This window comes from Pseudonaja textilis, chromosome 2, assembly GCF_049901715.1.
Source record: "Pseudonaja textilis isolate UNSWEBS1 chromosome 2, rPseTex1.2, whole genome shotgun sequence".
Classification (NCBI taxonomy): Eukaryota; Metazoa; Chordata; class Lepidosauria; order Squamata; family Elapidae; genus Pseudonaja; species Pseudonaja textilis.
Window position 1 is genome coordinate 42,266,115 of NC_141991.1, and position 26,344 is coordinate 42,292,458.

The 26,344-nt window shown below is 39.7% G+C and overlaps 1 protein-coding gene across 1 annotated transcript; it reads left to right on the forward strand.

Moving 5' to 3' along the window:
• The first annotated feature begins 1,524 nt into the window (after positions 1–1,524).
• Positions 1,525–26,168, forward strand: LOC113451440 (cullin-associated NEDD8-dissociated protein 1-like). The gene is made up of 15 exons (XM_026722823.2): positions 1,525–1,839; positions 5,255–5,398; positions 7,084–7,238; positions 8,986–9,109; positions 10,665–10,921; positions 11,847–11,952; positions 13,199–13,347; positions 15,101–15,393; positions 16,657–16,798; positions 18,708–20,213; positions 20,834–20,929; positions 21,688–21,857; positions 22,377–22,541; positions 23,153–23,260; positions 25,037–26,168. Exons 1-15 carry the CDS (start codon positions 1,772–1,774, stop codon positions 25,262–25,264), a joined length of 3,711 nt encoding a protein of 1,236 aa, XP_026578608.1. The 5' UTR covers positions 1,525–1,771; the 3' UTR covers positions 25,265–26,168.
• Positions 26,169–26,344: the final 176 nt, after the last annotated feature.

The window sequence follows — 26,344 nt, forward strand, 5'->3', positions numbered from 1 at the left end:
GCTTTCTACCCCCAATATTAAAAATGATTATGCATTTGTAGTAAAATGTGTTGTGGTTAGAGTATGTTCTAATGTTGATAGGTATCAACATTGACTACCAGTTTCCTTCAATGCTGTCAACTTTTAGATAAGAATTTGGAAATGGGACAAAAGCTGAAAAATAATTTAATTCCATGAATTGTGCAGCAAAATCATGCCTGGAATGGACAATACAATCATTGTAGAATCCACTTCTCATATCAATGGTGGTGTTGCTTTCGTTTTCTTTTCCACAGCTTGGTAGAATGAGTATTGAAACCTGAATTTGTAAATCCTTTTTTTAAAATAAATAAATAAAAGAATGATTAACACTTTCATGTGGAAGAATCAAGTTATAGATAAGTAATCCATAGCTGTTACTTGATGCTTGTTGCACTCAATGTATTGATGTTGTCAATCATTAGACATTTCCTATTTGGTAACTGAACTGTAAATCGCACTAGGACAAAACATTCTCAAAGTGCTAGAAAAGTACATTCTTGTACAGGAATTATATACAGTACTTGACACAAGGAAAGAAAAATCTAGATGTATCTAAAATTCATGCCAGAGAGCTGGGTGCATCTTTGCTAATAAATAAATAAATAATCAAACTGGTTGCAATTTTGTGACATTATCTAACTGTAATTTTAAACAGAACTCAAGAAAATTAACGTTTTCAGTAGTTATGCATTGACTTGGCCTGTATCTGCCCTAGATTCATTGCTTATATTCACAGAACACATGGAGGCATAAACCACATTTCAATCTAGTAGGTTGCATGAATCGAGCATTGATGGTTCAATATATTGTGCAAGTAGTTCAATTAACCAGGACTAAATGTCACACAATTATGCAGCGATGGGAATTCTTTTAACCTTGTTAATTGGAAATACTGTAAAGTTACAAATAAAAGCAAACCGAACATAACTGTAGTTAGCATCGGTAGTCAGAACAAATTTACAGTTCAATTCAGGTTCCTGGGAGTGATAAGTGATAGCTTTTGTAATGAGCCATTTTTTTTCCAAAACGAATGCATGCTTATCCACCATCTATTTTACATTTATGGTGCTGCATAGACCTCAAAATAATTTGTATGCCATTATTCCGAACTTAAAAAGTACTTGGCAAAGTAGGAACAGCTGCTCCTACACTGGAAGAGTGGGTAGATTGATGAATGTAGAGAACTTCCTACTTAAGGCAAACTAATTGACTTTCTGCCTTGCGTGTCAACATCAGTTGTCCCTAGCCAGATAGAGGTGATTCATTGCTGATCTCTGTCTCTTTCTCTCTCTCTCTCATTTCAGGATGATTTGCCATTTGATTGTAGTGTGTCAGCAAACACCTGCAGTTCTGCTGCAGCACTGGCCAAAGAGCCACTGAGATGGGGTGAGAAGAGAAGCAGCTGCCACCGCCTTTCCTCCACTTTTCTTTCCCAGAAAACTTGAGAGGCTGCAGATGTCTGCCGGTAGGGGGTGCCGTTAGCTCAGCTACAGCTCCAACGACAGGCTATATATATCCTATGATAACAGTCCAGGGGCTTAGCTTTTCCAGTGACTTCTAACCAAGGGTGGGGGGGAGAGAGAGGAAAAACACTACCCCTGTGCCCCTTCTGTCGCCATATTCTCCATGCAGATTTCACGCCGGCAGGGCTCCCTGATTAGGACAGCTACAAACTTGAACTCTTGCTTGAAATCTCTATATTAAAGTAAGCCGTGTTGAAGATATCGTCTTCCAGAACCAGCTGTTCAAGATGACCAACATATCCTATCATATCTCCAACCTCCTGGAGAAGATGACATCCACTGATAAAGATTTCAGGTAGGAATTAGGGTTTCTTGGAGGAGGGTGGTGGTGGTGGCCTGTGTGTGTGCGCGCAAGAGAGAACTGCAATGCCCTGTTTGGAGGTGTGTGTTGCTTTTGTGAACTGTTTGGTGAATTGCCCACATGTGTCTGTATTTGCAAAGGAGAGGTGGGAGGGAGGCAGTTGTGGTGGAAGGGGTGATATTTTTTAATAAGGGCAGCTAAAAAAGGAAACCTTTATCATGAAAAAGGTACTTATGCTTAGCTAGAATTGATAGTGTACGGGAGGTAGGGCAATGCTGTAGGCTGTGTTTATAGATAAGGCAGATAGGAAATTTACTGCAGGTTTCCTCATAGGAGAAAGGGAAAGATTACATTCTCCAATTTTTCATGCAGCTAATATAGCAACCTTTTATATCTTTCCTGGGAGGTGGAGTGGAAACACTTTTCATCAGCTGTTACCTTCACTAGTTGGATTAAAGAAAAACAAATGTAATATTTGCTAATAAACTGGAAAGCTAGAGAGAGCATTGGTCACCAGGCACTGTTTTGCTGCATTGCTGAAATAATTTCTGTTGGAGTTTATTCCATTTTAAAAGATGCTTCATTTAATTGGAAATATTTATTCCTAAATAAGTAACAGTATGATGTATATTAGAAGTACTGGCGTATATTGTACATTTGGAAGGTCTTGAAAGAAATGGTGATAAAAGCAAAGAAGGTGAAATAGTGCTATCAAATATATTTAAAGGGGATGAACTCAGAACAATTGAATGTTCCTCAAGCTATTATCTTCCAGATGTTGGGGGCAGGGGACTGTAAATCCTAGAATTGGCAGCTAGGAATCCTGGGAATTGTAGTCCCAACACATTTGGACAGCAGCAAGCGAAGAAGGTTGAATTAAAGCAGAGTACAGAAACTGATAGTTCATTGTTTCAAGATGTTAAAATAAATTCCTTTTTGATTTCACAGCACAAATAGACTTATGCTGGCTTACATATATAGTACATTTAGTTTATTTTGCTCTGCTTGTAGATTGAAGTGTAATAAGATCATTTACTTTGATAGGCACAATTGGAGGGGAGGAAGGTTGTCCCTTATTTGAAATATGGATATGTCGCTGGAAAGACAGTCAAATTCTTTTTCTTTTTCTTTTTGCAAACTTTAAGTTTATCAGGATATAAAACACAAAAGAAAATGAAAATAATGGGAAAGGGGGGAAGGGAAGAAAGTGTAGGGTAAAGTGGGAACAAGAAAAGCACTGACTTCCAACTCTTATTAGCGCAGTAGTATAGGATAATAATATTACAGCCTTCAGTTTTTTTATTTTTACATGCTAATATATACTAACCATTTCTGTAACAACAAACCTTATCTAACCAGCAAAAAACAAAGTCAAAGTTTCATTTTTCCCCATCTCTAGCACAAAATCCAGAAGCAGAAAAACAGTAAAATTCTTATCAAAGAATATAAAGCTTACTTGGAGTCAAAAGTTTGTGAGATCAGGCAGATATTACTGATTTACTTAAAAGATGTGTCCCATATTTCTTATGTTTGTTGAGCTCAGAACTTTCTTTGTATCCCAAACCAGAAATAATTGCTTTGAATAGGCAGCAAATGCAATTGAAGTATTATCTATCATGATCTAATATATTGCATATTGTCTGTGACAAAAACTCAGAAGTATCTATATTTTTTTAAATGTTTCACATTTTTAAAATTGTGCTCTTATTTTATAGATCAGTCTTTATAAAATCTTGTCCCTAGTCAGATGCTTAGTAATTACCAAATATTTTCTGAATATTGTTTTAATTATATGCTATAAGAGAAGGAAAATAGAAAAAAATAAGTAATAACTAGCTTACAGTAAGAAAGGATTTTAACCATATTTTATTGATGAACCCATAAAGGTAAGATAAAGTAAACCTTGATTAAGATATGCTTATAGATCACACTAAACTGAAAGCAAAGAGTCTAGTATTATATAGGGATCAGCATCAGCATGAACCATAATGGCACAAACCAATATTATGAATAAACTAGCCAGGTGTATCTTATGATTACTAGCCTGGGCATGTTCTCCTTCATTATAAGTCCTTAATTAGTGTCTGTCTTCATACTAATGCTATCTTTTTAACCATAGATTCCTGAACAAGTCATAGTTACCTCATTCACACATATAATTTATATGAAGCTATAAATCATGATTTAACAAATAATAATGGTTGATTTCATGTATCACTTGAGTTAAAACGAAGGAAATCACATTATGGCTTAGGGATATGTTAAACCCTGGAAATGTAGCAGGCAATGATACAGCTATAAAACTTGGGTTTTCTTATCCCTGCTGCTATATATCTTAGTTCCTTTTTTGCAGTGCTGGAATCTGAAGGACTGTTCCCCGTTTCATACAAGTAGAGAATCTTTTTTCGGTGCTCAAGGCTGATCTCTGACATGTTCATGTTTTCCAAGTATTAATAGGTAGCTTTGCCCCAACTTTATCCTAGTGAGATCCAACATAAGATAGAGTTGCATTCAATGTTGGCTTTTATATGCACAACAATTATACTAACAATTTTAGGGTAGCAGTTGTAGAATGTTGAAATCTGCAACCTCTGCATTTGTGGTTGAAATGTGTTTGTAGGAAAATAATATTTTGGATTCAGTAAGGGCTAAGTCTTGGGTAATCATCCCCACCTTCCCAGAATTGTTGAACTGTAGTTTCTCTTGTGCCCAGTTAATATATTTAATAACCAAGCAGGCTGGAAAAATCTGGGAGTTTGGATCCAATTTATGTATAAAGGCAGCAAGCTGGAGAAGGATTAGTCAGAAAGATATCAATTTTAAATTCTGAGAATGTATTTCAGTGAGTTTCTGCTTTGATGTTATGCTCAGAAGATAGGCCTTAGAAACAGAATAATAAAAATGTTTTGGGCTTGGATGCTACAACCTGAGAATATCAGTTGCTCCATTGGTGTTTGCTGTCGTAAGTGGTTAAGACAAAAATATGGCATGCCAAAGATGGTTATGGAAATCTAAGCATAAAGACAGGTTTGGGGGAATGTGGGCCTTACTTGCCTAATGCATGATGCACTTCTTTGGATCAGAGCTGACAAGTTTCTTGGCAAAGCATTGCTAAAAGTGAAATATATTCTTCACTTTTAAATCAGATGATTTGCAGGCCTTTCAAAAGCAAGAAGTTCCTGGAGCAAGCAAAAATTGAGTGACTCTCTTTGGATATTTTAATATTTCTGTATTGTATTGCTTTTAATTAAGAGGGTTCTTGTTGCACAATTAATAAATTCATTATTCCTAGTGAAGAATTCATTTTGCTTATCTTTTGGATTGATAGATGTTGATCTTTCTTTCTATCATGGAACATGGATTTATGACTCCCCACTGACCAACCTATCACTGACACACTTTCTTCTAGATTTATGGCTACCAATGATTTGATGATGGAACTACAGAAAGATTCCATAAAGCTAGATGAAGACAGTGAGAAAAAGGTTGTGAAAATGCTCCTAAAATTGCTTGAGGATAAAAATGGAGAAGTGCAAAACCTGGCTGTCAAATGGTAAGATTTCTTTTTTACATGAGCTATAAGAAAACACTACGTGGCTCTGGTTGGATCTAGTTGAAATACTCTTGTCAAGTTCTGGGCAGTTAAAAAAAAGATAGTGACAAATTTCTACCATGGCCCCCTACTTTCTGAAATAACACTCCCGCTGAGATACAACACCCTTTCTCTGATCAGGTTTTGAGTCCAGGCCTGTGGTGAATGTATCTGTGGGGCCTCTGGTCTAATTTATTATTATTAAATCTGTGGTGGTTTACGTTTTTATTGTTTTTGTATTTGTAAGCCATCCAGAGTTAACTGCAGAGGGGTGGCTATAATACAGTTTAAAATAATAATTTACTTGGAATAAGTCCAGAGGAGGACTACAGAGACGATCAAGCATTTAGAATCCAAGCTTTATGATGAACAATTATTTTGGAAAAAGCAGTGGATCTAACAGACATATTTTACTGTATCTCTATGGTTTGTTCAGTATTTGCTGGTGATTGCCAGCAGTTCGATTCTCACTGGCTGAAGAGTAGACTCAGCCTTCTATCCTTCTGAGGTGGGTAAAATGAGGATCCAGATTGTTAGGGGCAATATTGCTGACTCTGTAAACTGCTTAGAGAGGGCTGTAAAGCATTGTGAAGCGGTATATAAGTCTAAGTACTGTTGCTATTTGATGGGCTTACTCAGGGATGGAATTTTGTAAGAGTACAAAACCTATGCTTTCCTAGTTTGTTCCAAAACCTGTCACCTCCCTAAGAATGATAAGACAGCAGACTTCAGCAGACTTGCAGAAATTGAGGAGAAGACCTTGGAAAGGGGAGGAAAGCAAACCCAGTGTGACTGATCAGTCACTTTGTATAGCACAACTTGCGCATGAAAAAGCCAGATGCCCTCCATTTAGGAGCAAAACAAAACTCAGTGCTAGACGCAGAAATATTAACTAGGCATTGAACAACGAGGGCTATGCTGTTACAATTTTCCGCTTACTTGTGGATGGGTACTTAACCGTTAAAACGGAATAATGGAGAAAGGTCCTTAGTAAAGTGTTGATGTAAGCTGTTGGATAAAGGTTGGGGACCCAGGATTAGGATCTGAAAAAGGCTAAGATATGAAGTTATTTTGAAAAGACTTCTAAAAATGGTGTCTTCTGTCTCCTTCTACAACAAGGGTCTTCAAACTTGGCAAGTTTAAGACTTGTGGACTTCACAACTCCCAGAATTCCTGAGCTAACATAACTGGAGGGGGAATTCTGGGAATTGAAGTCCGCAAGTCTTAAAGTTGTCAAGTTTGAAGACCCCTGTTCTACAAGAACTTCAATTTCACACCATGCAGGTCTGGTTTCTCTTCTGTGGCTTTGCTGCTGATTAGCCAACAGGATCATATCAGGGAAGAAAGCAGCCAGGTTATCTTTCATCTTGACTCAAAAGGCAGCAGAGACTCGCTTAAAGTGCCGAGCAAGATGGATATATTTTCAAGAGACCAGTTTGATGCTAAAACCTTTCCTGCGGTGTAGGCTTCCATAGCAAAGGATAACTCATATCTCTTGACCATTACTTGTATTGTGAAAGGTATATGTTGGCTGAAAGACATCTGCGCAAGACAGGAAGAGGCAGGTTGGTTTGAATTGCATTAGAACTCCTATCTTCTCTGAGGAAGGTCTTTTTTTAATATAGGATTTCTTTCTTCCTCCCCAGCTTGGGTCCTTTGGTGAGCAAAGTGAAAGAATATCAGGTGGAAACGATTGTTGATACACTGTGTACAAACATGCTGTCAGATAAGGAACAGCTTCGGGATATTTCTAGCATTGGGTTAAAGACCGTCATTTCTGAGCTGCCTCCTCCATCTACAGGTAAAAAGCCTTGACTCTCTGTTCAAACAATGAGGCTGGTTCTTCCTTTGCAGTCAGTCTGTAAGAATGAATGAACCAGCCTGCCAACCTCCAAATGTGATTGGGAAGCTAGGCTGGGTGGAGTTTGTTTTGTGGGGTTTATTTTCCAAATGCTGTGATTATTAAAAAGAAAAATGTGCATACCTGGACTGTAGAGGGTGGTTGTTTTTTTAAAAAAAAGAGTTTCATGCTGAGGCTGACAGTGAATATAATTAGAAATGTAAGCAAGGAAGCATAAATGAAATAAAATTCAGTTTGCAAATTACTACTGACCTTGGTCTGAAGAAAATGCCAAGGTGAAATTATTTATAAAAGATGCAAATGTTGCTCTGGTGATTTATCTAGGCAGATGCAAATGTAAATTTAATGAGATGATCACTGTCTGCTTGAAGTCCCTTTCATCAGAACAATGCCCTGTCAATACATACATGCAAGCTGTGGTCTTGACAATACAAATAATCTGTTGTTTGCCATTGTGATTGAAAGGATGCTACATGTGCGTTCCTGGCAGAAGGCCTTTCCTTTCTCATCATAGACAAAGAACTTGTTTTTCTACAGTAGTGATGGGAGGATTCTGGAAAACAGACTATTTTCTAAGCAAACAAGCAATGCCCCTTTCCCATAATCATTTTAGGTAGTTCTTTCACAAATGGACTTAGCTTCACGCTGACTTAGCTTTTCGCTTGATGAACATTGGAACCAAATCCTACCAAATTCATCAAATAAGGTCATCCCATCAGAACTTTTTCTTTTAATTTACTATTACTATTATTACTATTATTATTATGGATTTATTTTATTTTATTTTTATTGTTGCTTAAATTTGACATGAGTAATGCTAACAAAGTTAATTAGCTCTGGTAATCATGAGTACGAAATCTAAACTTGGAAATTCACAAAGGTAATATGTAAATATGTTACATATTACCTTTTATATATTTACCATTAATATGTTAAATGTTCACCTCCAATATAGCATTTCTGCTTATTATCTCATTCAGGCAGCAAATCATGTAAGTAGTTTTTGACCACCTTCTGAAATAACCAGATCTTGACAATATTTTGGAGGATAATGAAGAAAAGGGTTACTCTTGCCTCAAGGAGAAATTGTTCTATAGGAGAGGAGTACCTAGGGTTATGGCTGAAGAGAGGGAGAAGGATCAGAACCAGGGTCCCCCAATATGGTACCTGAGTGCCATTGTGCCTACAGACACCTTCCTTTGTCATTGCACCTGACTTTCTATGTGTTTAGAAAACAGGAAGCTGTGATGCTGCAAAAAAGAAATACCTTGGCCTCTGATAGCATCATCAGTTCCAAACATTTCCCGTGATTCCTGTGGATCTTATAATTTTTCTCAGGAGACCCAAATGATGATTGGCTGTAGTTCAGGGCAGTTTAGAACTGTGTCCTCCTGCCCTCAGCAGAGGAAGCAGGAATAGAAAGAAGCTTCCTGGGAGAGTTGCTGAAGCTTCTGTTCTTAGATTCATGTGTCTGGACAGCACACTAATCCTTACCTACCTGGAGCGTGTCATTTTGGAGAAGACTGATATAACATGGTGATTCCATTGCTTGTGAACAGACTTGAACCCTTGCTAATTAAATTTGCTTGATCTGATCTGATTGTTTGCAATGATAAAAGCATTGTAAAGCAGGAACAATTTTGTTGAAACCCTCACTCTTTTTCTCTTCAAATTCCCACCTTCCCAGGTTCTACCATGACAGCCAACGTTTGCAAAAAAATCACTGCTCAGCTGACTGGAGCTATTGGAAAGCAAGAAGATGTGTCAGTACAACTCGAGGCCCTTGACATTTTGTCAGACATTTTGAGCAGGTACATTTAAACAAATTATTTTTCAACAATGTTGTTTCAAAAAGCTTTAAAATGTTCTTGCCTGGGATGAATTCTAAAAATTGACGTCCACACATCTTAAAGGTGGCGAAACACTAGATAAAACAGACTCTAACAGCAAACTACCAAAGGTCCTTGAATTACTGGAATGCAGCACACACAAATGACAAATTTATCCCTTTTGCTTCTAAGTCAAAAAGCCCAAGAGAGCCAAATAGCTAAATCTTTGAGTCAAGGTAGCTTTCCCCATCACTGGTCCTTTGAGATTAAACAGCCAGGAGTTGTTGAAGCTTCTGTTCTTAGATTCATCTCGAGAGAGGAACATCTTAGCAGAAAGAGGAGGGTAGGGGAGAATATGAGCTGCCCTGCCTTATTAAGTGGATCCTTCCAGGATTCAGGAAGTAAAATTTAAGAAACAATAAGTAATCAGAGAAAGTATGTTAGAGATTTTAACTTTATTTTAGATAAATCTTGCCCCCTTCTTTAAATATTGAGGGTTGGTTTCCATTTTTGATGAGCCTATATATTGTGCCTTTGCTTGCACTTGGTTGGTCTTAAATTGTAATTCCTTTTTCTGTAAGCTTCCCCCAAGCTTAATATCTATCCATGGTTCTCTTTGCTGCTTCATGTCTGTAATAAACCAAACACTCTTTTAAACAGGCATCTCAGTGCCAATTTATGTTTGGGAGTCTGTGACCTGGTAACATACCTCAAAACAGGGGTGGTATTCTACCGGTTCGGCCCAGTTCTATAGAAGAGCAGCTGACACCGAGTCAGTTCTCCCTGAAGATCTTCTTTTCTCAGTTGGGCCCACCTACGGGCCCACCCACCCACCTGGGTCTAGGCTGTCCTTTATTCTTACCTGAGTTGCTTTGCACGGCCCAGCTGAGTGCTGCGTGTCAGCAGCAGGTGGTGATTGCTTGCAGGAGAAGTTGTTTTACAAGTATTGTGCACGCTCACACACAAAGCGCGCACTCACCTAACCGGTGGTTATGCCGGTAGGATCCTACCCCTGCCTCAAAAGATGTAGGCCTGTAAATACTAATTATTAGAACAGTGACAATATTTTCTTGGAAAATAGCTTTATTTTTTGAAAAAGGGACAAATCTGAAAGAGATTCACAAGGATAAAGAATTGTTTATGTTTATGACTTTATTTTATAAAGGAAAATTCAGAAAATAAAAAATTAAATACGTCTAAAAGACAGTTTTCTGGAATAAATCACTCTCTTTGCTAAGAAAGGAGATATGGTTACTGCATCTACCAGGGGTCTTAGATGACCCTGGGGCCCTTTCAGGGAAGAGGAAAGGGAACATGTCGTCCTTGTTATAGTCTTGCTTATATCCCTGAAAGGAGAAAGGAAAGAAAGGAAGCAAAGAGACGAAAGACAGCGTACAGTTACATCTAATCTAAAACTTAAATCATGGAAGAAAAGTGGAAAAAATGTATTGCAGTGGCTGTCTTCAGGAAATTAACCGTTAAGTCCATCTCTGTTTGGAGAATATTTGGTTGATATGAGTGTTGTCTATGGTTTCAGACTAGGGGGAACTCTGTACTCCTTCCATTCTTCTATCCTGAACTGCCTCCTTCCTCAACTGATGAGTCCCAGATTGGCCGTTCGGAAGAGAGCCATCATTGCCATAGGTCACCTGGTCTTGACATGCAATGGGAATATCTTTGCAGAGCTTATGGAACATCTCTTGTCAGAGCTGAGGAGGAATAATTCCACTTCTACTACAAGAACATATATCCAGTGTATTGCTGGTATCAGCAAGCAGGCTGGACACCGCATAGGTAAGTCTTGTGGATTTGGATTTTTATCTTGTTTCTGACCTGCGATGACTGTTATCACCACTGTTGTTTGATGCCCATTGCTTATCCTTAGAAACTCCCTCCAGTCCTGCCTTGCATTTTTAATAAGATGTTCACCTTATTCTTTCTTTAGTGCCTATTTTGCCCTGAATATCTACTGTTGTAGAAAATGTTTGGAGTTCCTTAAAGGGCAAGTTTAGTTGGGAACTGTGGCCTAAATAATTCTCCATTGATGGACCTCCTACATAATTAATATTCATGCTTATTCTAATAGGCTACAAGCTAAGAACAGAAGCAAAGAAGGTATTCCCTATTAAAGGCATCTCCAGAATAGATCCATCCAAGTGGTTCATATCTTTCAGCCCAACCAGGGGTTTGGAAAATGGTAGGGTTTAAGAACCTTAATGGGTGATTTCACAAGGAGGACTAAAAGAAGTTTTCTTTCTCTGCTATTGACACTATTTTCTTGGGTGCCTTGGGTCTTGTGCTTTTACTGTCCAAAATACAAATTCAGACTGCATGCTTGGATATTGATATAGGCTTTTATGTCAGAGAAATTAAATCATATTTTTTGAAATGGCAGATGCTCCTTCCAATGCTGCTTTGTAAAGCAATAGAAGAACACTGTGGTGGATTTGCTATGCCACCACAACTTCCACATTTTGATTGAAACACCAATATATTGAGTTCATCAAGCAGCTCTAAGTAAGAAGGATATCTCTTTAACAAAACAGAACCTGAACAGGCATTCTTTTCTTTTGTGATACTCCTTGTAATACCTTTCCTGTGAGGTAGATGGGCCCGTGTCTACCTTTGCTTCAAAGGGCTATGTACTCAATGGGCCCCAATTGTTCAGTGGATCTGTGCAAGTATTTTGTGGATCGCTTACTCTGTCTCTGTCTTTTAGGGGACTACCTAGAGAAGATGATCCCATTGATAATTCAGTACTGCAATGTAGAGGATGATGAGCTGAGGGAATATTGTTTCCAAGCCTTTGAGTCTTTTGTAAGAAGGTTTGTACCTTTTACTCAAGTGTTGTATACAGCTGACTTGGATCTCATGTTCTTTTGTTCTAACTGTTAGAAGAAAATCTTTTTCTTTTGTCACCTGTTGTTTGCAACAGAAACCAGGGCTATCTGCTCCAACTATCTGTGCTTGATTAGTTACCAGAAACGTGCAGTTTTGTCTGTAGGTGTCATGGCTCCCATGGGTGATGGATCTGTATCTGCTAGAAGAATGACCTATCTCTAAGCAAGGGCCTGTAAGGAGTAAGAAGACTCATATGAGCTTTTATGTCAGAGAAATTAAATCTTATTTTTGATACGCCGATGTTCCTTCCAGTGATGTTTTGTAAAGGAATAGAAGAACACTGTGGTAGATTTGCTACGCTACCACAACTTCCACATTTTGATTGAAACACCAATATATTGAGTTCATCAAGAAGCTCTAAGTGAGAAGGGCATCTCTTCAACAAAACAGAACTGAACAGACATTCTTTTGAGTTTGGGAAAGTCTGTTGCATCTCTTATCACTTTCTTGAATCAAAAACAACTTTTCATAGGGTGATATGGGATCAACTGGACAAATCCAGGAAAATTTGCAGTAAGGTTATGGAATAGCCCAGCGTGCTCCATATTCTCTTTTTCTTCCAAATTTGAATTGCTATAGACTCCTGATAAAGCGCTCTCAGCTAGCGACTCAGGAGAATTGAAATTATAGTTTTCTGCAACCAGGATTTTTGAAATTGTTACTTTTTAAAATAGGATTTTAACTTTTTTTTAAAGCCTGATAGTGAAGAAACAAAGGGGATATTTCTCTTAGGGTGAATAAGTGTAAATTGGATAATGAGGGCTGAAACATGATTGTTGCCAGGAAGAGAATATGATTAGATTAGCTGCTTGTCCGGAATCTTCCCTGGATCGTGTTTTTATGGGACCCCCAGATTTCAGATATATTTCAGTAGAATTATTCAGATTGCCTGCATAGTTTTTTTTAAAATAAACTTTGATAAGAAGCTTAAACAAAAATAAGTGAAACATTACCTGGTGATGGTTATATGTGTATGACTCCCTATTTGTAAACACTTAAAACTACAACACAAAGCATTGGGAAGTATGCTGATTTTTTAAAAATGATGCATCATTGTGTGCTGAAGCCAGGGAACATTTTTAGAGATGAAATGTCAGTTAACTGTATGAAAAACATGAATTAAACATTATATTCTATGCTAATCTGTGACTACCTTGCTGTTTTCTAAAGGTGTCCAAAAGAAATTGGCCCTCACCTTCCTAATGTGACAGGATTGTGCCTCAAGTACATAACATATGATCCAAATTACAACTATGATAATGAAGAGGAGGATGAAGATGAAATGATGGAAACTGAAAATGGAGAGGATGAGGAGCAAGGTGCTGCACAATTAGGATTATGATGGTCATTGATAAAGATGAATTGCCTCCACCAGCAGTTCAGGCAGTTCTTTCAAACCAGTTTCTTTCTTTCCCGAATCGATATTTCAGAGTTCAGAAGAGCATGTAAATTATACAGCCATCTCTGCTCAAAATCGATTAGTGAAAAGTCTCAAAAATGTGGCCAGATAGAAATCTAGCGCATCTAAAGAAAGAGTTTAAAAGAGTAGGTAAGAGTAGGTGATGACACTTGTGGGATCTCAGGTTTCTATATGTTGATAAAGGTTTCTGAAGGTACTTTTCATGGCTATCCTATTATCATTCTCTGCTATGAATCTTCCTTAAATCGGAAAAGCACTGTGATCTGACTTGACTAGGATCATTGCTGCCACCCATTCCCGCTCTCCCTGACCTGGTGTTTTCATGGTCTAATCTCTTCTTGAGACTTTCAAGAAGAGATTGGACTGCCATTTGTCAGAAATGGTGTCGGGTCTCCTGCTTGGGCAGGGGGTTGGACTAGATGACCTATAAGGTCCCTTCCAACTCTGATTATCTGTTATCTGGTATGGCTATTGTTGCTTGCATGTGGAAAAGGCAAAAGCAAGAAGGCCTGTCCTGGTATAGACCAACTACCAGTTAGCCTTGCCCTTTCTGTAGTTGATGTTACTAGCAATTGGTCTGTGCAACCTAAAGAAGACTTAAGGCGATTTCCTCTTTCCAGTCTAAATGTGTAGAATGAAATACAGGTAGTCCTTGAGTTCATTTAGTGACCATTCAAAGTTCCAACAGCACTGAAAAAAGTGATTTAAGACCATTTTTCACAGTTACAACCATAGCAGCATCCTCATGGACATGTGATCAGAATTCAGATGCTTGGCAACTGGTTCATACTTACGACCACTGCTTTGTCCTAGGATCATGTCATCCCCTTTTGCAAACTTTTGAAAAGGAAAATCAACAGGGAAGCCAGTGTCACTTAACAAACGTGTTACTAGATTTGTCAACGACAGTGATTCACTTAACTGGGGCAGGAAAAGTCATTAAATGGAACAAAACTCACTTAACACATGTCTCAGTTAACATGTCTCACTTAACAACATAAATTTGGGGCTCAATTGTGGTTGTAAGGACTACCTGTAACTCAGCATGGCTCTTTGTTCTCGTCATTCTAAGGTGAAAATGCAGCTTTCACATGAGCCAAAGGTTGCATTTGAGGTTGATGCTAGTTAGATTTGAGCTATGCTTCCATAATTAAAAGAATCCGGGATAAAATCAAGATGGGATTAATTTATCATTTAATTGAAACCATTGCGTACTCCTTTCTCTCAGATCTTTCCCACCAGAAGTACTTATAGGTCCTCATCTTGTTAATGTTTCAGAAACCCGGTATTTCTATTTTTATATGAATCTTTGGCTGGCTATGGAGTACCTGTTTTGAGTTTGTTTTTTGCTTTTGATAATGATTTAGTGGGAGGCAAGTTCTCTTTCTTTTTTTGTCATTTAATGCTGTCAGGAGTCCTTCATAATTTGGGCAGGTTGTGAATTCATACATCATATTAATCCGGCTTTACATCCTACTCAAAGCTGAATGAGGTGAGCGGAATGAGATCCATGAGAGCGTTATGTGAGAATTTGACCCACAGTCAACTTGTAAAATAGTCGCTGCTGAGTTTTCATATGAAAGAGAAAAAAAAAAAAAACGAGTTCTATCTACAATCCCTGTCAATAACAGTTCTCCTCCATTCCTCCTCAGAAAGTGATGATGAGTATAGCGATGACGATGACATCAGCTGGAAAGTTCGTAGATCTGCTGCAAAGTGTCTTGAGGCCATAGTCAGCACCAGACACGACCTTCTTCAGGATTTCTACAAAACTCTGTCTCCGGCTTTAATAAGCAGGTTCAAGGAAAGGGAAGAGAATGTTAAGGCGGACATCTTCTCAGCCTATATATCTTTACTGAAGCAAACTCTGCCCATTCAGAGTTGGCTACAAGCTTCGGATGAAGCAGGCAAGGAGGACATACCTCTTACCATGCTACAGAACCAGGTGAGTTGGCCTTAATCACACGTCACTGTTTGTCATGATATAGATGCAACTAACCAGTGTTTCAAAACAGCTTCACCTCCTCAAAATTTAGTTATTATGTAAGGCAGGGGTGTCAAACTCAAGGCCCACGGGCCAGATCCGGCCTGTGGGCCTGCCCTGGAAACAGCAAAGGACCGGCCCATGGTGCCTCTGCCAGTCAAAAGGGAGCTTGGGAGAGCCATGCGCGGGCCTCCCATGCTCAGTTTTTGGCCGCGATGGCCTCCTGCAGCCCTCTGCCAGTGAAAATGAGCTTGGAGTACAGTAGAGCTCTGTTTTCACTGGCAGAGGGCTTCAGGAGGCCGTCGCAGCCAAAAACAGAGCCTCAATTAATGACATCAAGCTGACCACACCCCTCACCCCCACCCCAGATGTCAAACACAACCTTGATGCGGCCCTGAAATCAAGTTTGACACTCCTGTTGTAAGGTATCTGGGCTCTTTCATGATGTCTCGTGATGATCCTTGGATCGTTCTTCAATGGACTCAATATTATGCAGCTACTTGAAAAGGTTACTGCCTCTTGTCCTGTTTGGTATTCTGAAGGATAAAAGGAGCTTTAGCCTTCCTTTGGAGTTGATTTTATGATTTGATCCAGCCAGTAAAGTGGCCTGCAGTAGCCTAGCAGATCTCAGTGTCAATATTTGTAGGCTTTGTCACCTGTCCAGAGTTGGTTTTGTTGCTTATTTGTCATGACTTTTACATCGATACTCTGGGTTGCTGAAAAACTTTCTGCACCAGTTCTAAATCCGTAGCCATACAACAAGATTAGGTCGGAGGTAAGCTAATGTAAATAAACCCAGCTGTGTAGTAATGATCTGCTCAGTGTATTTGACCACTCGGTCCTGATTTTGGAGACCATGGTGACTTGCCTGCTCATTAAACATAATGAGTGCTTAAAGTCCAACTAATTGTTAGAAATAGCTACAGAGATCACTGGAGTTGCGGTAGAGTGAGGCGAGGGTGGGATGGAGGTGGGTTATATATTTAAATAAAACAATGAGCTATTGAAGATTATTTTTTGCCTAAAGGGAAAAATATACTGTTAATTTCTCCACTTTAAAAAATCTTCATGATTTTGTACACCTCTAATTCTTCATTTATACCTGCAAACATTTTCCACATAGATCCAGTTTCCCTTTTGCACTAGATAATTAATGTTCGCTTGGATTTTCAGTTCTTTTGGCTTTGAATCAGATTACCGATGAGCTGCTTTCTGATCGCATAGGTTCCAAATATTATCAAAGCTTTGCACAAGCAACTTAAAGAGAAGAGCGTCAGATCAAGACAAGGGTGCTTCACTCTTTTGACGGAACTGGCGAATGTCCTCCCTGGTTGCCTCGCGGATCACATCCCTGCTCTAGTGCCAGGTAAAGCTTGTCTGTTGACTAAACAGTCACAGGGCAATTTTCAGCAAGGGTCATTTTTCATTTTCATTTTCACTCATTCTTCACTTTTGATATTAAGAGCGGTAGTGGCGCAGTGGTTAGAATACAGTATTACAGACTAACTCTGCCCACAGCCTGGAATTCCCATCCAGTTGGGGCTCAAGGTTGACTCAGCCTTCTGTCCTTCCGAGGTTGGTAAAATGAGGACCCAGATTGTTGGGGACAATATGCTGGCTCTGTAAACCACTTAGAGGGGGCTGTAAAGCACTGTGAAGCGGTATGTAAATCTAAGGGCTATTGCTATGCTATGAAGCCAAAAGATAAATCATAAAGCAATTTCTTTTCCACTTGTATTTTCTTCTTCATATTCAAGACTATCTTCCTGTTGCTCTATACCAGGGGTGTCAAACACCCGTGGGGTACTTAGATCTGGCCCTCGGGGCCACCCTGGAAACAGCAAAGGAGTGGCCCGCGGTGCCTCTGCCAGCAAAAACGGAGCTCCTGAGCTCCGTTTTTGCTGGCAGAGCACTTGGCCCACCACAGGCACCTCAGGCACGAATGACTTTGAGCTGGCCACACCTACACTGTCCCTCCCCAAGATCAAACACAACCCTGATGCAGCCTTCAGTGAAATTGAGTTTGACACCCCTACTCTATACGCATCAGAAGATGTTATGCCATCGGTTTAACTGAGGCCAGTGGCTGCAGACAGTGACTGGGTCTTTTTCTTCTTAAAAAAAAATCGATGTGAGCAGCCGAAGACTGGCTGAATTGTACATCTGTTTAATATCCATATATCATTGTACTTTGCTTCTGTTTTTTTTAAAGCCAGTATTCTACAGAATTCTGTCAATCGAGGTACACTATTTTGCTGTGGGAAATACTGGAACGTGTAAATTTTACTGGAGAATATAATTTGTTCTTCTTAATTTATGGTCTCATATTGGCTTCTGTTGAAATGAATGGGAAAGTGACTAACTGGGCTTTATTCTGCCATCTGCATTTTCTCAAAATATGAACAGAAAATTATGCTGGTAATTTAAATCCATATGATCTTTGGTTATTTTCAGTTTTTCTTTTGTTGTAATTCTCTATTCCTAGGTATGTTATATAAAATAACTGTAAAATGCTGCAGCGGTTTTCCACCAAACTGATTTTATCTTAACCTTGGAGTAAACGCTTACATGCAAATGTACAACACAAACTATTTGAGTGTCATAGCACTTAGACTTATATACTGCTTTACAGCCCTCTCTAAGTGAATTGCAAAGTCAGGATATTGCCCGCAACAATCTGGATCCTCATTTTATCGACCTCGGAAGGATGGAAGGATGAGTCAACCTTGAGTCTGGTGAGATTTGAACTGCCAAATTGCAGGCAGCCAACAGTCAGCAGAAGTAGCCTGCACTACTGCAGTCTAACCATTATGCCACCGTGGTTAGACGGATAACTTTTCCAAATAGACCTTGTAATTAATGACCACTTTCTGAAGTCAGTGAAGTCTTTTGAATCCTAGCAGCCGTGTGTAAGAGCTGTAAAGTTTTTAAAAATAAATTGGAACCATTCATTAATCAGTTTGAAGATGCTGTGAATTGTATCCAGTGGTATCTGTCTACTGGTATTGTAGATACCAGCAAGGAAATAGATCCCTATTTGCAGTGTAATCTCATGGAGGTACCCTAATCTTTTATTTATTTATTAGATTTTTTTTAAAAAAATAAGGTGACCACAAAAGGTTTTTTTGACAGCCTACCATGCTGCAGAAGTTTGGGGAAATCCTCTATAGCAGGTCACATGGGAGGTACAGAGTATGAAGACAGGAAATTCTGTTTTGATTGGGTTGGATGAGGTGCAACTATAAAGCAAGCTGACCAATGTTTTCTTGGCACAGGTATTGTCTTCTCCTTGACGGATAAATCTAGCTCCTCCAATATGAAGATAGATACTCTGTCTTTCCTTCATGTTGTTCTCTGCAACCACCCCCGAGAAGTGTTCCATCCCCATGTTAAATCCCTGCTGCCCCCAGTGGTAATTTGCATTGGGGATCCTTTTTACAAGATAACTTCTGAAGCTTTGCTGGTGACTCTACAGCTTGTGAAAGTCATTCGTCCCTTGGATGCCCCTTGTACGTTTGACGCCAAACCTTATGTGACAGACTTGTTTTCTGCAACGTTGAAGAGGCTGAAGGCGGCTGACATTGATCAGGAGGTGAAGGAACGGGCTATCTCTTGCATGGGGCAAATTGTTTCCAATCTGGGGGACTACTTAAGTAGTGAACTCCAGCCAACCCTGAAGATTTTCCTTGAGAGACTGAAAAATGAAATAACTAGACTGACTACAGTCAAAGCACTGACTCTAATTGCAAATTCCTCACTCAAAATAGACCTGAGGCCCATTCTAGCAGAAGGCTTTCCCATCTTGGCTTCCTTCTTGCGTAAGAATCAGCGTGCCTTGAAACTGAGTACTTTGACTGCTCTGGACGTCTTGATCCGAAACTATAGTGATAGCCTCAAGCTAGCCATGATTGAATGTGTTCTAATGGAGCTTCCGGATTTGATTAGCGAGAATGATATGCACGTCTCTCAGGTGGCCATTGTGTTCCTTACCACTTTAGCTAAGGTTTATCCCTCATCCTTGTCCAAGATCAGTGGTACAGTTCTGTCAGAGCTTTTCCAGCTGGTTTACTCACCTTTGATGCAAGGAGGGGCCCTGAATGCCATTGTAGATTTCTTCCAAGCACTGGTTCTGATCAAGGCGGTCCACATGAGCTATGCTGACCTGATGAAGCAGCTAACTAGTCCTATATACTCCTCTACCTCTAGCGGAGTCTCCACCACTTTGCACAAGCAGGCTTTTCACTCCGTTGCCAAATGTGTGGCGGCCCTTTCTTCCGTGTGTCCAAAGGAAATCCCTGGCCTAGTAAGCCTGTTCATTCAGGATGTGAAGAACCCAAAGTCTACCACTGCTGTCAAAATGTTGGCGTTCCTCTCCCTCGCGGAAATAGGCCGCACCACTAATCTGAGCACTCAGAAGGAACTCAAAGTGGTGATCTTGGATGCGTTTGCCTCGCCCAGCGAAGAGGTGAAATCGGCGGCGTCCTACGCTTTGGGCAACATCAGTGTGGGCAACCTGAAAGAGTACCTTCCCTTCATGCTGAAGGAGATTGGTGGCCAGCCTAAGCGGCAGTACTTACTGCTTCACTCCCTGAAAGAAGTCATTAGCTCCTCCCCAGCAGAGAGCTTGAAACCTTATGGGGAGGACATATGGGCCCTGCTTTTCAAGCACTGTGAATACACAGAGGAAGGGACCCGCAATGTTGTTGCTGAATGCTTGGGAAAATTGACTCTAGTAAACCCTTCTCAGTTGCTGCCCCGGCTGAAAAAACAGCTGTTCTCAGGTAAGGGAAGGGAAAGGATATGACTGAGGCAATTGCTCAGCTGAGGGGAGGTTGTACTTTGAATCTGTACTGTACTAATGTGCTGTAGAGCTGTGGAATGCTGTAGTGCACGTTTATCTTCCAGTGTTCACCCTTAACAAGCTGTTTCGGGGAGGGTGTTTGTATTCCCCTCAGGCTCCTTTCTAGAAGATCCTGCCCCGTTCATGTTGTAGGCACCATTTTAATGCACTTCCTGGTTGAAAAGTATTAGCAATGGCATCACCGTTGTCCAGGGGATGCCTGTGGAGGCTCCTTTCATATCTCCATCAAGGAGCTGGAGCGAATGATGGGAACTCATCCTGCCACACACAGCAGCTATCGTATCTCGAACACTGGCTTTCTAACCTCCAACCGAGTGTCCTTAACATGTGAGCCACTGTGTTCCCTCCAGAGGATGAGTGCTATAAAAAGAGAGCTCAGAATAATTTCCACACGGTGCATGCTGGGTTTGTTTGTGCTTCTTCATTATTATCAGTGTTCTGGAAACGATGAAGAAAAGCTATCTTAAGGGGAGAAAAGGGGGTTAGAAATGATCTGTGTTCTTTTCAAGATAAATAATTTCCCCCCACTTCTCATTGTAGGCTCCCCCTATGCTCGGAGTACAGTGGTGACTGCAATAAAATTCACCATCTCGGATCACCCACAACCCATTGATCCCCTTCTTAAAGGATGCATAGGTAATTTTGACTTTTTATAAGAGACTTTGGAAGTCAGTATAGCGGGCCTTGTTAAATTAAAAAAAATACAGAGTAAAATTAATGGAATAGAGAAATGACCAAAAGAATTAATTGCTATAAGAATGTGATCTTTAACTTTACCTGAAAGTGGTTGGCTTTGCTCTCATTGTTGCGTCCATATCCATCCAACCCTTTCCTGCTTGAATCTGAGAAGTTGTTCAAATTATAAATGTTATCTGATGTCAAAATGAATTAGGTGGGGAACAAACAAGTGGAAGTTGAATCCAAAGAAAGAGATGCTTCTCACCAGTTAAAACAGGAAATATATAATGGATGATGTTACTCTTTTTTTAATTTAATTTAATCAAGAAACAAAATCCAAGCAGATCTTTAACTGATTCCATTTTCATTAAATATATTGACATGCCATTTCCACAATGAGCTGAATACATATTTGTTATCTAAAATAGAGAATGGTTTTGTTAAATATGCTTAGATCACCTGAATTGTTTCCACATTGCTATCTTTAAAGTACCTGATTCTATGGCTGAGTCTAGATGTTAATAAAACTTGAATATTGATGCAGATACTAGGGAATAAATGACAGAATAGGCTGTCTATTTGATTTCCCCTGCCTTGTTTGAAAATTTGATTTTTTTTTATCTTCGTTCTGCTTTTTGAATATTATATGCATCCCAGAATGTATTTAAAGCTAGTGTTGCTGCCTCTTAAACTCTTGTTGTGCTATTATCATGCAGGTGACTTCTTGAAACCTCTTCAGGATCCTGACTTGAATGTTCGCCGTGTTGCTTTAGCTATGTTTAATTCTGCTGCTCACAACAAACCTTCCCTAATCCGAGATCAGCTCAGTACAGTCCTACCCCACCTATATAATGAAACCAAAATTAGAAGGGAGCTCATACGAGAGGTATGGACCATATTCCGTTTCAGCATTATCCTGTACTGATGTTGGATCAGGTGTAGGCAGTTATGGCCCCTTTATGATCTGTGAACATCAACTCCCATGTTGGCTCAGGAATTCTGGGAGTTGACATACACAAGTCATAAAGGGGCCATAGTTTGATCCTTGAGTTGAGTGGTTCCCTCGGTATTCCTAACTTACTGTTGTTGTTTTGAATGATGGCCCGGGATAGTGCTGCATGACCAGATCAAATGGAGAATGATAAGCGACATAGATGTATTGTTGGAGTATGTGAATATAATTAAGCCAATGTTCTTATGAAACCTGAAAGTAAACCAATCCCACAAGTGTATGGAAATGATTACTGAACCTGTAATTTAAAGCTGTAAAATGGAATGCATTCAGCTGAACTTCAATTGGAAATGAACTAAGCAATTCTGTGGCTTCACGCTGGGCCAGATCAGGTTGGCATCTGAAAGTTTTCCTTTTTTAGAACTTCCAGCTACTTTGAATTTCCCCTTTTAGGTAGAAATGGGGCCATTCAAACACACAGTAGATGACGGGCTCGATGTGAGGAAAGCGGCCTTTGAATGCATGTACACACTTTTGGAAAGTTGCCTTGATCGGCTGGACATCTATGAGTACTTAAATCATGTGGAAGATGGCTTGAAAGATCATTATGATATCAGGGTAATGCCTTTTTCATTAATTTTGAAACTTCTAATTTCATTATTTCATTGAATTGTAGGGCTGTTTGGGATGAATCAGTCCCCCCCCCTCCCCCCCGGCAATGCAATGAATCCAGACTGTTCTTCCACAAAGACAATGCCCGAACTGGGAGATCCTATAAGAGCTAAATAATCCTCCTCCATGTTATTTTCTTTTGCCTTACCTTATAACTTAGAAGGAAGATCAATTCTTTTATATAGGAGGGAAGCTTTGTTGCAATCTTGTAAAGCAGTGGCCCCCAACCTTTTGGACACCAGGGACCAGTTCTGTGGAGAAAGATTTTTCTGTGGACCGGGGGGTGGTTTCACATGCTGCCTGCATCCCATAGATGGGGCTTCGTTTCTTTGTGCGGCCCAGTTTCGGGCATGCTTTGGCCTGGTGCCAGTCCAGAGACCAGGGGTGGGGGACCCCTTTACAACAGGAGTCCTGTTGTAAAGGGGTCCCCCACCCCTTTTAAAGGCAAAAGTTGTTACAATGAAAGGGGCCACGAGTTGGTGGAAATTATTACTGAAATACATGCTTGAAAAAAACCACGATGCTAATGTAAGCTTTTCCCTTTCTTCATTATGAAGATGCTGACCTTCATTATGTTGGCTCGCCTCTCAACACTCTGCCCTAATGCTGTCCTGCAAAGATTAGAGCGGCTTGTTGAACCACTCCGAGCAACATGTTCAACTAAGGTAATGCCCTGGGAAGCTTGAATGTATTTATATCTTGATAGTCCTACCTCTCTTTTTTACTTGAGGTACCTAATTGTTCATATCCTAAGAGACAAGGGATTACTGTTGCAACAGAGTTACAATTGCAGCCCTCGACTTAACAACCATTCATTTAAGGACCATTCAAAGTTACCGCACTGAAAAAAGAGACTTGCAACTAGTCCTCGCACTTAAAACCATCGCAGCATCCTGTGGTGATGTGATTGCCATTTGTGACCCTCTCAGTCGGCTTCTGACAAGCAAATTTCATGGGGGAAGCCCAATTCATTTAATGACCGCATGGTTCTTTTAACAACTGCAACAGCAGTCATGGCAAAAAAAAATTGACACAAAATCAGGCACAATGTACTTAATAACTGCCTTGCTTACCAATGGAAATTATGGTGCCAGTTATAGTTGTGAAAGTGGAGGTGATTGAAGCAATCTTAGCTGATTATCGGGGATGAGTTTCCCCTGATTGGCACTGAGGAAGAGTCCTCAAAACTCTGAACTCTGCTGTCTTCAGTTTTCAAGTAATGGCTCCCCTGGTTAGTCAGGAGGAGCAATGATTTGTGGCACATAATCTGGTTCAAGTGGAGAGCAGGGTTGGTCCATGTGTTCTTGGAGAACAGGGTTGGTCCATGTGTTTTGAAGCAGTTGGGCCATCCCTCCTTAAGAAGCCATACTTGGATTCAATAGCATTGGGACAATTTTGCCTCATCTCCAACCTTCCATTTTAAGTGAGAAAGTGGTAGGTGTGTGGCTTCAGGGCTTTTTGAAGTTTGTTAAGCCATTTTCAGGCTGGGTTGAAGTACCAAGATGGTATCATTCATGGTTGTGGTGCCCTTTGGAGGCCTCAAAGTGGAGGTGGTATACCCTTCCTTGCTCTCCTCCCTCTCAGCAGGTTTCCAATGTCATTGACCATGGTATCCTTCTTGATCATCTTTGGGGATTTGGGTGTGGGTTTTTTTGTTTTGCAGTGGTTCTCCCTCCCCCAGGGCTGATTCCAGTAGGTGTTGGATGTAGAAGGAGCAACTCCAAACTTGGACCTCTCGTATGTGGGACATCTCAAGGCTTAACTCTCTATTCCCATTTACAATTTAAATGACCTCACCTTGCAGTTTTATCGGCACTGGATGAAAAACCATCAGTATGGTGGCGATACTATACATCTTCATCTCTACCTATATGAATGATGTGCTGGAGACTTTTACCCATTGTGATGGGTTGCGACTCAACAAGACCAGGTGACTGGTTTTTTGCCCCCCTTGGATCTAATGTTTTTTTCATCTACAACTCTTGATGGGATTGCATTTCCCCAGCACTGCGCTTAGTCTCAGGTCCTTCTGATCTCAGCTCCTACTTGAAGAGTAGGTGATAACATGGCTAGGAATGGACTTCGTAGATTTGTCTTGTGCACTACTTATGGATCAGGAGTCTTTGCATTCATTCTTGCCTTTATTGGATTCCTATAATGTGCTGTACATTGGGCTCTTCTTGAGGAACTCAAGAGGTTTCAGCTGGTCTAGAATATGCAGATTAATGAATGTGGCTACTGACTTATTTAACATTTCCTAAGTGTTTTGACTTATTTAACATTTCTAAGTGTTCTACACATAGCAGGTATGTAGTCAGATTTCCTTTTGACAACACAAAAAGTCACTGAATGCAGACATATAAATGTGATTAAGACTAATGTTTTAATTTTGCCCAAAGACCTTTTAAAGGTATTCTAATTATAATCATTTTTTTTTCTAGGTAAAGGCTGGTTCTGTAAAACAAGAATTTGAGAAGCAAGATGAACTGAAACGTTCAGCAATGAGGGCAGTAGCTGCTCTACTGACCATCCCAGATGCCGATAAAAGCCCTGTAATGGCTGAATTTTCTTCCCAAATCCGAGCCAACCCAGAAATGTCTTCCCTCTTTGAAAGCATTCAGAAGGATCCCACTTCATTATCCACAACAGACTCAATGGATCTGAGTTAGAACTCTTGGACTATTTTGTCTGCTGCTTAAAATCCACTGTTTCCAGTGCAGGAGCTAGAAATGATTTTAGAGCCAGGTGTCATTTTAAAAATGACAATTATTTCTATGGAAACAAGTAAGATTTCAGATATGATAAACAGCAACCTTATTTTTCAGTTACCACTTATTTCTTAGTTCCAAAATGCAATCCTGCCAAAAGAAAAGTCAACCTAATTACAGTATTGACAAGTGTATTTACCGCCCCTTCTATTATTAAAGTGAAAACCCCACAATGAATTCTTCGAAGTGATGAGATTGTCATGCTGTACCCCCAAATGAATCAACAGATGTGGCATCAGTTAAATGCTGATGTTCACATTTGCTGATATTACAATTAATTGATTTTTCAGTGTTAAAAGATTTTATAGCCATTGCCATGCCTCCCTCCTTTGAAATTAATACCGAATTACAGAAGTATCTCAATTGTCTTCCAAGATTGAATGTCTTATGCTTCGTTAATGTGGCTTGTCTGCCACACTGTAATTTTTTTCTTGTATGGACCTTCTTGCTATAATTCTTGGTTTTTTTTTTTTAAAGGAGCTAATACCAAAGCATTGATTATTTCAAAGTATATAAAATTAGCATGTTATTATCAAGAGACATTCATCTGGTATAAATACGTAGTAATGAATTGGCACCATTCATTTATCAAAATGGAAATACAACTGTAGTGTTATCATATATTTTTTTCATTCAGCAAGGGTCATCGTATTGCTGCCTTGCAGCTCCTGATTACATTTCATGGGGGGGAGGGGAGTCATATGCCACTTGATATGTGAATCACTTAAGTGCTCTATTTATAAAACAGGGTGTCACCTTTTGCTGTACATGCATCAGAAGAAAATAAAGTCAAATATATAAATGATGGAATTTGGTTAATGGTTTTGTAGCCAATTAACTTTTGCATGGACACCTGAAAAGTAACAATTTTGAAAATCCAAGGTAGTCATTGTTATGATACAGACAAGCAAAATGTTAACGTAAGGGAACCAAAAAATCATAATGAAGCCTGGTTGTTTCTAATGCTGAAATTGAATCAAT